The sequence below is a fragment of the Suricata suricatta genome, chromosome 7, assembly GCF_006229205.1.
Source record: "Suricata suricatta isolate VVHF042 chromosome 7, meerkat_22Aug2017_6uvM2_HiC, whole genome shotgun sequence".
Taxonomy (NCBI): Eukaryota; Metazoa; Chordata; class Mammalia; order Carnivora; family Herpestidae; genus Suricata; species Suricata suricatta.
The window spans coordinates 55268923-55282826 of NC_043706.1; the positions used below are offsets into that span (position 1 = coordinate 55268923).

Genomic DNA, 13904 nt, shown 5'->3' on the forward strand with positions numbered 1-13904 from the left:
TCTTTCATAACCTTATTGAGTGTTTTTAAACAAAATTAACATGGCTCGAATGAACCGCCCAGCTCCTGTGGAAGTCACATACAAGAACATGAGATTTCTCATTACACACAATCCAACCAATGCGACCTTAAACAAATTCATAGAGGTAAGGTTTGATACCTTTATATTGATTATAGTTTAATGGTGGGGCTTTTTATCTAACAAAATAATTTGTTGAGAAAATTTTTGTTGGGGAGGTGCATGGGTAGCTCAGTTGGTTGAATGTCCAACTTCAGCTCAGGTGATCTCGTCGTTCATGGGTCTCGTCCCCTCATTGGGCTCAGTGCTGACAGCTCAGAGCCCAGAAGCCTGCTTCAGATTCTGTGTCTGTCTGTCCCTCTCAAATAAACATTGAAAAAAAAGAAAGAAAAATTTTGTTGGTATGCCTACAGTTCAATTACCAGAAATGAAATACCAGGTTTTTTTCTTTATAGGTGATTTTGTACATCTCAAGAAGGACATGTACTTGAATTAGTTTGGATTTATAATAAGATAATCTCGCTGTTCATGCCTCACAGTTTGCTTATCTTAATTTCTGTGAGGGCTCAATAACAGTATGGTTCTGCCTTACGAGAAATGTATAGGAGGAAGGCTACTACTTAGAGATTATTCATATATCTGGTTAGCCTAATCACTGATATCGTAACCAAAGTTAGTTTATGTCTTGGGCCCTAGTGGTGCTTAGAAGCCAATTTTTAGCTACTAATTATAATTAGTAATGATGGATTGTAAGTCCTAAAGCCTGTAGTTTTAAATGGTGTTGGTTTTTTTTTTACACTGTAGTTTCAGGATTCTAGAGTCTTTGAATATACTTTTAAGGTTCTAAATTATAGTATGTACTGCAAATGAGCAAAATTTTAAGGAGTTAATGTAACCATGTCAGGTCGGATTACTTGTAGTCATGAGTGATTCCTTTGAGTTCTATTTTATTTATTTATCTTTGTCCCTGAATTGCTTCTGATCCTCTTTTGGTAGTGCTTGATCTCCATGTAGCCAGTGATATGACGACTATAAACAACTTCCAAATATGAAGGGCCATAGGATTTTTTAAAACTTGTCACTGGTTAAAAATATATGTAATGTTTATTATTTCCTTTTTTATGCTATTCTGGTATTGTCACTTAAAACAAGATTTCATTTCCCTATTAAACATACATAGGTTATGCCATTGATTCCATGAATGAAGATCTGTTAACTTGCAATACCTGTTTGGACAGTTGGTGAGCAATAATTATATGGTTATAAAGACTTACAAAGTGTGTTTTACGTATGTTTTATCCAGGAACTTAAGAAGTATGGAGTTACCACAATAGTAAGAGTATGTGAAGCAACTTATGACACTGCTCTTGTAGAGAAAGAAGGCATCCATGTTCTCGTAAGTATATAATAGTTCCTATGAGTTTACAATACCATGCTACAAAATAAATGACTGACTTCAGATGGCCTAATTTTTAAAAATTATTACAAAAGTATGCAGTATTTTAATTTCAAAGATGAAAGCTAAATAAAGCTTTGAAATAATGAGATCTTTATAAAGATTCAGCATTCATTTGCATCTCATTGACAGTGGGGTTTCATAAATCATGTTTAAGCATATTAAAATGTTTTTGAAGACATTGGAGTGTTAGAAACTTAGAATTACTAGTTTGGTATTTTATTTAAAACTCTTAAACTGTTCTTTTGACTTAGGATTGGCCTTTTGATGATGGTGCACCACCATCCAACCAGATTGTTGATGACTGGTTAAGTCTTGTAAAAATTAAGTTTCGTGAAGAACCTGGTTGTTGTATTGCTGTCCATTGTGTTGCAGGTCTTGGGAGGTAAGAGAATTTCTTAAATCTGTTTGATGGTATTGGTCTTAATTCTAGTAAAAACTTGGTTTTGACCTCAGTATAGAATCACTTATCATTTTTGAGTCAATTTGCTTTGTTAGGTTACATATTAAAACTAAATTTAAAAGTAGGTGGGGGCACCTGGGTGGCACAGTTGGTTAAGCATCCAGCTTCAGCTCAGGTTATCTGCGGTTCGTGGGTTCAAGTCCTGTGTTGTGCTCTTGTGCTGATAGCTCAGAGCCTGGAGCCTGCTTTGGATTCTGTGCCTCCCCCCTTCTCTCTGCCCCTTTTCTACTTGTGCTCTATCCCCCCTCCCCTCAGAAATACACATTTTAAAAGATTGAAAAAAAAAAAAGGTGAATGTAATAATAATCTATTCCAGTACAGCTGGACCTAACAGATGCTATAGTTGTACTTTACAGTTGTCTCTGGGCACAATTACTTATAGAATTAATCATATGTGCTAGATTATATCAGTGGTATTGGAATCGTTGTCCAAACTCATTGGGAAAAAGAATTATGAATCGTTTCTAAGGTAGTTTGCATTGCATGGTATGCTTTTGATAGGGTTCTTTTTCCTGAATTCTGATTCAATGAGAACTTCTTACCCAGTAATACCAAAATATTCATGTTCGGATTTGTACATCACCACCACTGCCCTTGATGCCCTCCACCAAAAAAAAAAAGTTCTAGTAGAGAAAAATAAAATGAACACTGATGGCCTGGGGGTGGAGTGGGTGTGCAGTTGTGTCACAATCTCATTTAAAAAGTGATTTACCAAAATTCTTACCTTACCAGAGCTCCAGTGCTTGTTGCCCTAGCATTAATTGAAGGTGGAATGAAATATGAAGACGCAGTACAGTACATAAGACAGTAAGTATAGAATGAATTTCTTTTCATCGTTAGTGAGTTTAATCGTATTACTTTGAAAACAGTTTTTCCCCCACAGCCCACCTAACCATTGTTCATTTTTAAGACAGGAAATAAAGATCTTCTTTTTTTTGAATTTCACATAAATGCTCATATTACAAAGATTCTAATCTAGTAAATTTGTCTTTGCTTGGACCTCATATAAGTGGACATAAAAATTTTGATTATTGTAACTAACACTGAAGATTTTTTAACTTTTTACTACCCTTTTTCCGTTTACACATGTATGCCTATCCATATTTCTGCATTAAGTCCCAGCATAATCAAAAGATACATTACCACAAGAAAGATAATAGCCTATAACATAGTAAATGGTAATACAGAGGGATTTTGCTTTAGTTGCTCCATCTTTTGTTTTTCTCCATCCAGAAAGCGGCGTGGAGCCTTTAACAGCAAGCAACTTCTGTATTTGGAGAAATATCGTCCTAAAATGCGGCTGCGCTTCAAAGACTCCAATGGTCATAGAAACAACTGTTGCATTCAATAAAATTTGGGGTGCCTGATGTCATTGCCTTGGACGTGGAACTTGAAACAGGACCTAATTTGTCGTACATACTAGCCAGCCTGTTGGCTTAGTGAATACGTCTAATGAAGCTTCCATAGGAGTATTGGAAAGCAGTTTTATCAGGCCACAAGTTTGACGGAATTGCCACCTCTATGCTTGGGTTATGATCAACCTGTTTGGACACTTAGCAAAAGATTCTGTTCAGCATTTAAAATGTGCTTATCACTTGTACCAATTACCTTTCCTGAAATCATGCAGTATTGAGTTATGTCTTTAAATCTATTCCCATGCCAGAATCTTATCAATATATAAGAAATTTAGAAAGATTAGGTGCCAAAATACCCAGCACAATACTTGTATATTTTTAGTGTTATACAGAACTAAAATCCCAGGAACTATGAACACTCTGGACCTTATGTGGTTTATTCCTTCAGTCATTTCAAACATAGAAATTAGGGCCTATATGGTTATTTGCCTGCTCACTTTATGTTTACATCTCCCACATTTGTACCAGTATACATCAGGTTTGCTCAACTTTTGGGGGGGGGGGTGATTTTTACCAAGTCTTACAATGATTGTTTCATGTCTTTCTACAAATTTTATTTTGTGCTGTTATGAAAAACCTCCATTTTGAAAATCTACATTGTACAGAAGCACATGTCTTTAATGTCTCCAGACAAAAAAAGCCTTACAGTTAATTTTAATGTTTGCACTTTGGGGTGCAACTTACAGGGAGGGCCTGAGAAAAGAATGGGAGGGGCTATTGAGTATTTTAGTAAAATGTTGCCTTTGTCTTGTGCAAAACATGTAGAATATGCTCTTTAATTTAGTAAATATTTTTTTAAGTAGAGATGCTTTGTTATTGTAGCTAAAACAATTCTTAATCATAAAATTTCTGAAATTCTTGTATTTTTTTTCTTATCTGAAGTTGTTTACCAACTTATTTTTGTTTGAAGTGTGATTTTTTTTTTCTTCTTCCCAACCTCTCTTGCAAAAAAAAGTGGGTTTCTGCTAATGAATTGAGCAGACATCTGATATTTTATATGCCTTTTGAGCTGTGTAACTTAATATTTGGATACTTGATAATTTGTTTTATTATGTAATTGATAAAATGGTGATGTGTATTAATGTTAGTTCAACCATATATTTATACTGTCTGGGAATGTGTGGTTATAGTTCTGTGGGAGAAATAATTTGTCAGTGTTCACCAGCTTGTAAAAATCTAGTGCGAGAGCTTAAACATCTAAATAAATAATGAAATGCATTTATCATCATTGGAATTGTTTGGCTTAAAGTTAACTTACTTTGTAGAAAATGATATAAATGAAGCAAGCTTCACTTAGTGCCATTTGAAGTATGTCCTCTTTTTTTTTTCCTTTAACAAATGAAGGATTAAATGAAGTTGACATTTAGTAAACATTTTACAGATACAATTTGTTAAGATCATGAAAACTGTTGACTATTAAAAAATACTTTCCATTATAGATTTTTTTTACAATGCCATCCTGTATTAAGAAACCATAGAGGAATGTATTAAGAAACAGAGGAAGACCTTAATTTGAAGCTCAGTTTTAACAGTTAATAACTGGTTTTGAGCATCTTCTGAGCTCGCTTACCATTTGCAAATAATGGATACCTGTAGGTTTTGATATTTGTACATAAGTATTTGGCACATGAGGACTTCATAAATGTTAAATTTCTTTCAGTGATCTAAAATGTTAATATTAAAGATGTCCTTATCTGAACTTTTTTTTTAATAGTTGCAACTGAGTAAGATTCCAAAAGGTACTACACATTGTGTTTTAAAGGTTTTTCTTCCATCGCTTCATGCCAGGTTAGCACCATTCTTGAAACTTAGAGCCCAGGCCAAAGGAATGAAGGGGTCTCTGGGGACCCTTAGTTCTTTATATCCTAGGTCTTGTAATTGGGGCTAGTCATTTAACCTGGCTTTTTTGGTTGCTTTGTTCTAAATGCAGCCTACCCTTGAAGATAATTTTGTGTAATTGATAACTAAATGATAATTCTTTTATCACGTAGCCCATATAACAGCATTTGTTTATTGAGAGGAGGTGGCATCATAGTTAATGAAACATCTTGAGTTTGAAACATTGGTTTATAGTATTGGATTGTATATATATGGTGCCTAAAATCAATTTATAAACCTCTTCTGTAAGCATACGAATGATGAAATTTGCTTTCCAAATATTTTGTGTCTTGTAAATATTACTTATAGGAACACCCAAACATTCTGGAAGATTCCTTATATCTAATAAGAAATAAAATAGAAATAATGAGGTCTTGAATGTAAAAAGTTACCAGATGGTGTTCAGGAGTTCGGTTACTTAGTTTTGGATAACAATTTCCTTCAATAGGATGATATAAATAGTAACTAGTTGACTAGGCCTATCTACAGGAACCATAATGCTGACAAGTAATATGCATTCTTCTAGTTGAAAGCAAAACCTAGAAATAAGATTGGTCATTTTACTGTGTACTGTCCCTTCATTTGTTATTCCTTTTAATGCCCCCCTTTTTCTAGAACAGTGCTCTTAATCTCACACCTTCACACAGCTCTATGCCTAGAAGTACCCAGCCCAGGCATGTGATCACATCTGGTCACGTTCCCCCTCCCAGCCAGAGCACTGCAAAATGATACTGTGGTCTTCTGACAGGCTTCAGAATCTTGATCTCTGGGATTTGTTTTTAAATGTCATTCTATTTATCTGGCAAATACCTACTGTTCCTAGGCATTTGAGAGTACAGCAGAGAACATAAAAGATGGTATCACCAGATTTTGGTCTCCAGTGAATATCCCGACCCTTTCCATAGTGAAGAGAACACTTTCTATTGGAATTTAAGACCATGTGATTTCAAAGGGAAGTGCAGGAATAAATTCTTTTTACATGTAGACAATGAAGTTCTTTTAAAAGTATGTTTTGAAAGAATACATGAAGTAGGATGTACTGTACATGTTTATACTGTACATTCCCTGATTTCCTGAAGTGTGTGTGTGTGTGTGTGAATACCAGAATTGGAAATTAAAGACTGGTTTAAAAATGTCTGGCACAATGTTTCTGCATTATGTTTGGTGTAACTAGCCTAAGCAGAATCTTGGAAGGAAAAGAAAATATATGTTTGCCTTCAATGAATTAAGCCAGTTATGTGCTTTAAGTTATGAATGGGGGGATTAACAGTAATTCTACAATTAAGTCTACATTGCCAGACTAACCCAGCTTAATAGCTTAATATAGCTATTAAGTAGCTACTATTTATTAAAGATTTTATTGTGAAGTAATTTTCATAATTTGATCATTTTAACATCCTGTTTTCCCAATTTTATACATAAGGGATATAAGCCTCCAGTTAGGTAACTGTCTGATAAATAGAAGGCAGAGATTCAAATGTGACTAACTGTATAACACCACACAGCAATGACTACATATGCCTGACTAATTATTAAAGGTTCTTTGAGTTCTTAAACTGCCTATGGAACTCATTTTCCTTAACAAAGTGTTCTTTGTGAAAGCCAAGTGATTTTGCAAAGTTCATTTACATTGAACCCTTTATTTGCAGACCTTTTGAACTCAGTCAAGATAGGCTAAAATAATGCCGCAGAAATACCCTGAAAATAATTCAGATTTATTCCTTAAGCTTCATATGCATTACAGGGACCCATGCTGATGGAGCATCTTCTCTCTAGAACAGTGCTAGTGGTGACAAAAGGACCTTGATAATGAAGTTCTTGACTAAGAAATCCTATGTAACACTTCTATCAAACTCATTGTATAGAACTGGTCACATAGCCACCCAGCAACAAAGGCAATTCTATTGTGCTGAAAAGCCAGAAATATACAGCAGTAGTCACTACCACGTAAGAGTTTAAAAATAAAATTAAGCCCAATGCCCAACAAGGGGCTTCATTCAACGTCCCTGAAACCAAGATTCGCATGCTCTACTGACTGAGTCAGCCAGGGGCCCCTAAAGAGTATATCCACAGTACCATCTTCCATAACTGAAATATCAAGCATGAGGGATAAAATTTCCAAGCAACCAAAATAGTTGTCATGAAATTTAGGCATTAAAGTGTGTGCTCATTTGGGAATCAAAGTACTAGCCAGCATTGGTAATTTGGTTTCGTACCAGACGGTAGTAGATAAGCAGAGCCTGGGGAGAGAAGCACATGGGTAAAATCTACTTGTCAACCTAATAGTAAAAGACTTGGACTGTAAAAACTAAGCTGAATTTTTAAAAAACAGCCCTTTGGGACACATCTAAGAGTGTTAGGCTTATATATCTCCTTAGAGCTTCAGTACATCAATGTTTCACACAGAACAATTACAGATATTTATGATTACCCTTAATCATCAAAACTATGAACCGTTAAGATTTGGCTTTTACGTTTCAAAAATTTTATAATCAAGGCGAGTTGGCCAAGATGGCGGAGCAGCCTGCAGTCCTCGGCTTCTCTTGTCCCTGAAATACAATTAGATCAATCCCAAAGCATTTTTGCACGCCTAGAAAATTGATCTGAGTATTAGCACAACAATCGGTGTAACTTGAGCCACAGAATTTGGCAGGTACACGGTGCAGAACGGTGAACTGGAGGTGAGAGAAACCGTGGAGGGTAGGGAGCTGTTTGGGTGGAGAGTGGACAGAGAATGGGGGAGAGTATAGGAAAGGCATTCCCTCCAAAAGTAGCTGGAGAGAAAGAGAACAAATGGAAACACCCACAAGTGACTAAACAAAAAAGAAAGGAAAGGGTTTCAATACCACTAGGACTCTATATAAACAGGGGAAATCAGAGTTGCAAATTCCAGAGCTCAATACCTGGTGGTGTTCTCGTGGGAAGGGTGAACCCCAGGAACAGGCAGTGTGGCCAGCTTCCCAGTCCCTAGCTCCAGAACTGTACTCTCACCCACCCTCCCATGTGGGCCACGCAGGGAGAAGCAGTTGCCCTGCTAGGAAGGCATATGGTAGAGGCCGTAATAGCCTCCCTACAGGCAAAGGTCCCAGGGAACCCCAGAGAAAAGCCACCATTGCTGGTATTGGAACAAAGATGCCTGGGTGTGGTGAAACCTGGCACAGGTTGTGTGTTGTGATTTACCAGAATCCCTGAACTGCCACTACGTGATCGCACAAACTCTTTCTGGGGCAAGCCAGCACCTGGCCATTGCTGGGCAAGACACTTACCCAGAGGGTCAGAGCAGATCCAAGCTGCAGGACCTCAAAAGTGAGGGGTTCGGAAATACCCATCTGATATAAAATTCGAGAGGGAGGTGCCATCGGGCAGCCTGAAGGCTTGGACATAGTGTAGACGTGGGAGGTGGATGGAAGCTGGAGACAAGAGGGTGTTTGAATGCCGGTGGGTGAGAGTACAGAGTTCTGGAGCAAGAGACTTGGAAGCTGGGTGGTGCCATTTTCACCTCTTCTGTGCGTATGCAAACACACATGCATGTGCACACGCACAGACGCCACACTAATCTACCCTAGCAAGCTAAGTGGCGCCACCTAGTGGAGAGTGGAGCCATTTCACCAAGCCCTCTCCAACTGCGCCAACCAAGCCATAGAGGACCACCACATGTCTCTGCACCTACTTACTGTATGGGACTATAAAGTGCTTCATAGTTTCTAGGGAAAAACTGGATGTAATTTCATTCGGATTTCATTCTGTTCACTGGTCCATCTCTTTTCTTTTTCTTGGATATAGAAAATTATTTTCCATTTGTATAGAAAAGTTTTTTTACTATATTTTTTGTAAATTTTTTAATTCTCTTTTACTTCATTTTATTCTATTCTACTTTATTGTATACATTTTTATCATTAAATGTTTTCTCACTTTTCTTTCCCATACGTAATTATTAAATATTAATTATAAAATATCTAAATAAATATTAAACAATTTTAAATATTTAAAGTTAAATAATTAAAGTATATAATTAAATGTATATATGATATATAAATATAATTAAAATATAATTTTTAAATATCTTCACCTTTGAATTTTTGTCCCTATTCCATTATTGTTTATAGTCTGTGCTTATTACTGATTTATCTGTATAAGAGAGACGTACCAGAACTTAGTCAAAAAGTCATGGACCCACAAGTTTAAGGAAATCGATTTTCATTTATAATAAGAAAGGCAAGGTTTTGATAGTCAACTGGTATCATTTCCAAATTTGTCAATATTACTGATTTGAACAATTTAGACTTTTCAGAAAGATTACTACTTGTTTATCCCATTTCTAAAATTGGGAAGTATATTTCCCAGAATCTTTTTTCCCACATGGTTCCAGTTCAGAATTGGACAAAAGAAGAACTTGTATGATATTTGGAAAGTGCATGAAATTGAAACCATTATGCTCAGAAGGTCATTGTTGTCAGACTGGGTGATGGTAGAGATACCTAGTGAGTCCTACCTTGTCTTTTTTTTTTTCTTTTTCTTTTTCTTCTTTTTTTTTTAAATCTCTAATCAGTGTCTTGCCTCCTTTGCCACCTAATGGTCCTACTAACCAATAGCAGCCTCTAACCCACCACTGGACACGGCTGCAGACCCAGAGGTGAAAGCTACACAAAGGCAACTATTTCCTAAAGGTGACAATTTGAAGAAACCTCGCTGTGAGTCCTCTCTCTATAGTCTCACTTTGGCAAGCAGTTGAACTTTCTTTGTTGGATTTCTCTGCCAGCTCCAATTTGTCCACTCACACTTTGCCTATTTTTCTGATTCTCTGACTCCCTTACCAAACCTTTACTTTTGAAACTTCTATTTGTGAAGGTCTGGTTTATTATAATAAATCCTCAATCCTCATCATATTTACAGTGACTCTGTTTTCCTACTGATATACCTGGAATCTTGATCTTTCTGCTCTGTTGTCTTTATTGTTTCAATAATATCTTTCCTCATGGATGCAAATGGCCACCACAACCAACCATTATGCTCTCACATGACATTGCCAGAAGCAAGAAACAGGAGTGTTGGCAGCTAAAAATCTTTCTCTTTATATTCTCCTCCTGTTTCAGGGGAAATTTTTACCAGAAGCTCTTAGCAGTATCTTCAAGTCCCTTCAGACAAAACAGCATCACGTACCCTCCTCTGGCCACTAAGAGACTGGATTGCCATAGTTGCTTTAGCCCTGTGGTCCTGCTGCCTGGCTGCATGAAAGGATCACCTGGGAAGCTTTTAGGACATATTTTCACCTGTGCCCAACTTGCACAGATTCTAACTTAATTGCTCTGGGGAGTTGCCTGATATTTGTAAAATTCTCCCATGGCTTAGGTCGAACATGATTCATTCTCTGGAGCTGTTGCACAACAAACAAAATCAGAGTTCTGTACAAAGACAAACATATAAATGGCTGTAGGATAGCCAATCAAGTGTGCCTTAAGATTTTTTTTAAATGTTATTTATTGTAATTTTTACGCCCACATGGGCCTTGAACTCAATACCCCAAGTTCAAGAGTCGCATGCTCTTTTGGCTGAGCCAGCCAGGCACCCCAGTTTTTTATTTTTTGGTTTTTGTTTTTCACTATCTAAATCATTCCCCTTAAGGATGATCTATAGAATAGACAAAAATGACTAAAATCTCTATTTGCATCATATAACATTATTAAGCACTACCATATTTTATGTTATTTGATGCACATGTCCCATTTTGATTAACACTAGGAAAGACAATAGGACAGCTTTTATTCCATTCCTTAATCACTTGAGGTAAATCCATCCTGAATGAATTTCACAAGGCTTAAGAAATAACTATTCCTTTGATGGGCACATAAATTTCTTAAAAATCTAAATAAATATACAAGTCTCTTATCAGGAAAAAATTTCTGTTGAGGCCATGATCCCAGGATCGTGGGCTCAAGCCTTGAGGTGAGATCCACACTGGGCTTAGAACCTGGTTAAAGTAATTCTCTTCCTTGGCCCCTCTCTCTGCCCCTCTCTCTAAAATAATAAAATGTTTATGAGACAAGCAGGGAAATCTGAACAGTCATTGGATGGATGATATTAGGCAATAATTGCCAATTTTTAGGTCTGATGATAATATTGTATGTTTCAAAAAGATAAATTATCATTTAGCAATGCACAGTGAAATATATTTGGATGAAATGATGTTATATCAGGCGGTTGCTTCAAATAACCCAATGGGATATTGTTGTTTTAAGTATACCTATTGCTGTATAAAAAATTACCTCAAAATTTAGTGACTTAAAACAACAAACATTTATCTCACTATTTCTGTGGGTCAGGAATCCAGAAGTAGCTTAGCTATCAGGTTTGGTAGCTCTGGCTCAGGATGTCTGTAGTCATCAGAAGAGTGGAGGATCTGTTTCAGGATTGTCTCAAGTCATTGAAAGTGCTGTTGAAGACCTGCTCAAATCACCATAAGAGTTATTATCAGATGAGTTTCTGGTAGAGTTAAATCAATAAAAAGTAGAAAAAAGAAAATTTATATGGATGCCATAGTAGATGCTTCAAGACAAATTTATCTGAATAACCAGTTAATAAATATCTTTGGGAAAATTAAAGCCCTGGAATATTCTTGCAAAAATGACCAACTCTGTGATCATAATTCATAAGTCAAAAGTAAAATGGACATTATGTTGTTTATCTTACCATTTTGCCAGAGAAACCATACTCTGCTCCCTCCAAAATCAACACTTGATTTATTAAATTAAAATTTAATGAATGATGTTTCGTATATTTGTGTAGATACTTCCTTTGTCACTTTTTCTATACAAATATTCTTTAAATGTTTGTTTGCAGCCTTTTGTTTTTTTAAGTTCTAGGTAGGTCAATACTTTTAAAGTTTATTTTTGAAAGAGAGAATGCATGTGTATGCACGTGCACGCACACACATGTGCACATGTGAGGCAGGGAGGGGCAGAGAGAGAGGGCAAGAAAATCCCAGGCAGGCTCTGCACTGACAGTGCAAAACCTGATGCAGGGCTTTGAACTTGCGAACTGTGAGATCATGACCTGAGCCTAAATCAAGACAGTCAGACCCTTAACTGACTAAGCCACCTAGACAACCCAACAACCTTTAAAAAAAAAATGTTTATTTATTTATTTTGAGAGAAAAAAAGAGAGCACTAATGGGAGAGGGGCAGAGATAGAGAGGGAGAGAGAATCCCAAACTGGGATTCTCCCACTATGACTGTGGAGCCTGAGGCGGGCTTGAATGTGGGAACTGTGAGAACATAACCTGAACCAAAATCAAGAGTCAGATGTTTAACCAAATGAGCCACCCAGGTGCCGCAAAATATTTATTTTGAGAGAGAGAGAGAAAGAGAGAGAGAGCACGGGCACTTGTGAGCAGGGGACAGGCAGAGAGAAAGGGAGAGAATCCCAAAGAAGCTCAATGCCCAGTTTCAAGCAGAAGCAAGCCTTGCGGGGCTTGATCTCCTGACCTTGGGGGATCATGACCTGAGCTGAAACCAAGAATCAGACACTTAATGGACTGAGCCACCCAGGCACCTCCCATTGTCACTTTTTAAAACGTGTACGAATTAGTTTGGATATCTTTGTAAATGGATAATGTCAAGTTTTCTGAAAATGTGTTCTGCAGAATACTGTAGTCCCAAATGGTCATCTGTGAAAAAAGGAATCCACAGTTATACAGAATATTTTCTTTCCCACTCTCTACTAGTCTCCCTTTTGCTCTGTGCCCAAAGGGCTGATCTGTATGGATTACAGGTTCCTTTGCCCTCTCTGCCTTCCTCTTGAATTTGGCTAAGGGGAAGGAGGGCTGAGAAAGAAGGGGGAGATAAACAGAGCATTAAAGGAGACGGGGGAATGAAGATAGCCAATTATTCCTGGCTCTCTTACCTTCCTTCTGCTGGATTGCCACCAGTTAGGTGGCTGTCTTCCTACTAGAATCACAGCTTCTGTGAGACAGTTGTCTCCCTTTTGTGGCCTCTTTAGGCCCAGAGATGGTCACCTTACTCTATTCTCCCCTGTTGATTTCCTTCTATTAAATATTTCTCAGTTACCCACCGTGAATGTACCACATACTTCCTTCTGGGAACTGACTTATTCAATAGTTACATATTATATTGTACTCCTGGAAAGATTCAAAATTCATATTAGGATATTAAAGGCACTAAATGATATAGCAGTAAATAATATCTAAGTTTCAGCCATTGTTTGCCAAACTTATTTACTCATGGCACCATTTTTCTAATAGCATCCCTTGAACACATTGGATTGTAAAATTTCTTTTTTTGTTGTTAAATGTAAATGTTTTATTTATTTATTTATTCATTTGTTGTATTTTTAATTTATATTTAGTTAGCAATATAGTGCAATAATGATTTGAGGCATAGAATCCAGTGATTCATCCCCCACATGTATCACACAGGGCTCATCCCAACAAGAGTCTTCCTTAATGCCCTTGCCCATTTTGTCCATCCCCCCACAGCTCCTCCAGCAACCCTCTGTTTGTCCTCTATATTTAAGGGTCTCTTGGGTTTTGTCCCCCTCCCTATCTTTTTATTATTTTTGAATCCCTTTCTTTCCCTTGTGTTCATCTGTTTTGTATCTTAAAGTCCACATATAAGTGAAGTCATATGATATTTGTCTTTCTCTAACTGGCTAGTTTCGC

The 13904-nt window shown here is 36.9% G+C and overlaps 1 protein-coding gene across 3 annotated transcripts in view; it reads left to right on the forward strand.

Annotated features, from left to right (window-relative positions):
* Positions 1-4582, forward strand: part of PTP4A1 (protein tyrosine phosphatase 4A1) — an 8499-nt gene extending 3917 nt beyond the window's left edge. For all 3 annotated transcript variants that reach the window (XM_029943791.1, XM_029943792.1, XM_029943793.1), the window contains exons 3-7: positions 1-145; positions 1322-1414; positions 1729-1859; positions 2670-2744; positions 3171-4582. The exon at positions 1-145 is cut by the window's left edge and continues 1 nt beyond it. In XM_029943791.1, coding sequence (XP_029799651.1) covers positions 41-145; positions 1322-1414; positions 1729-1859; positions 2670-2744; positions 3171-3288 — 522 coding nt within the window. In that variant the 5' untranslated portion in view covers positions 1-40 and the 3' untranslated portion in view covers positions 3289-4582. The remainder of the gene's footprint in view (positions 146-1321; positions 1415-1728; positions 1860-2669; positions 2745-3170) is intronic.
* The last annotated feature ends 9322 nt before the right edge of the window (positions 4583-13904 follow it).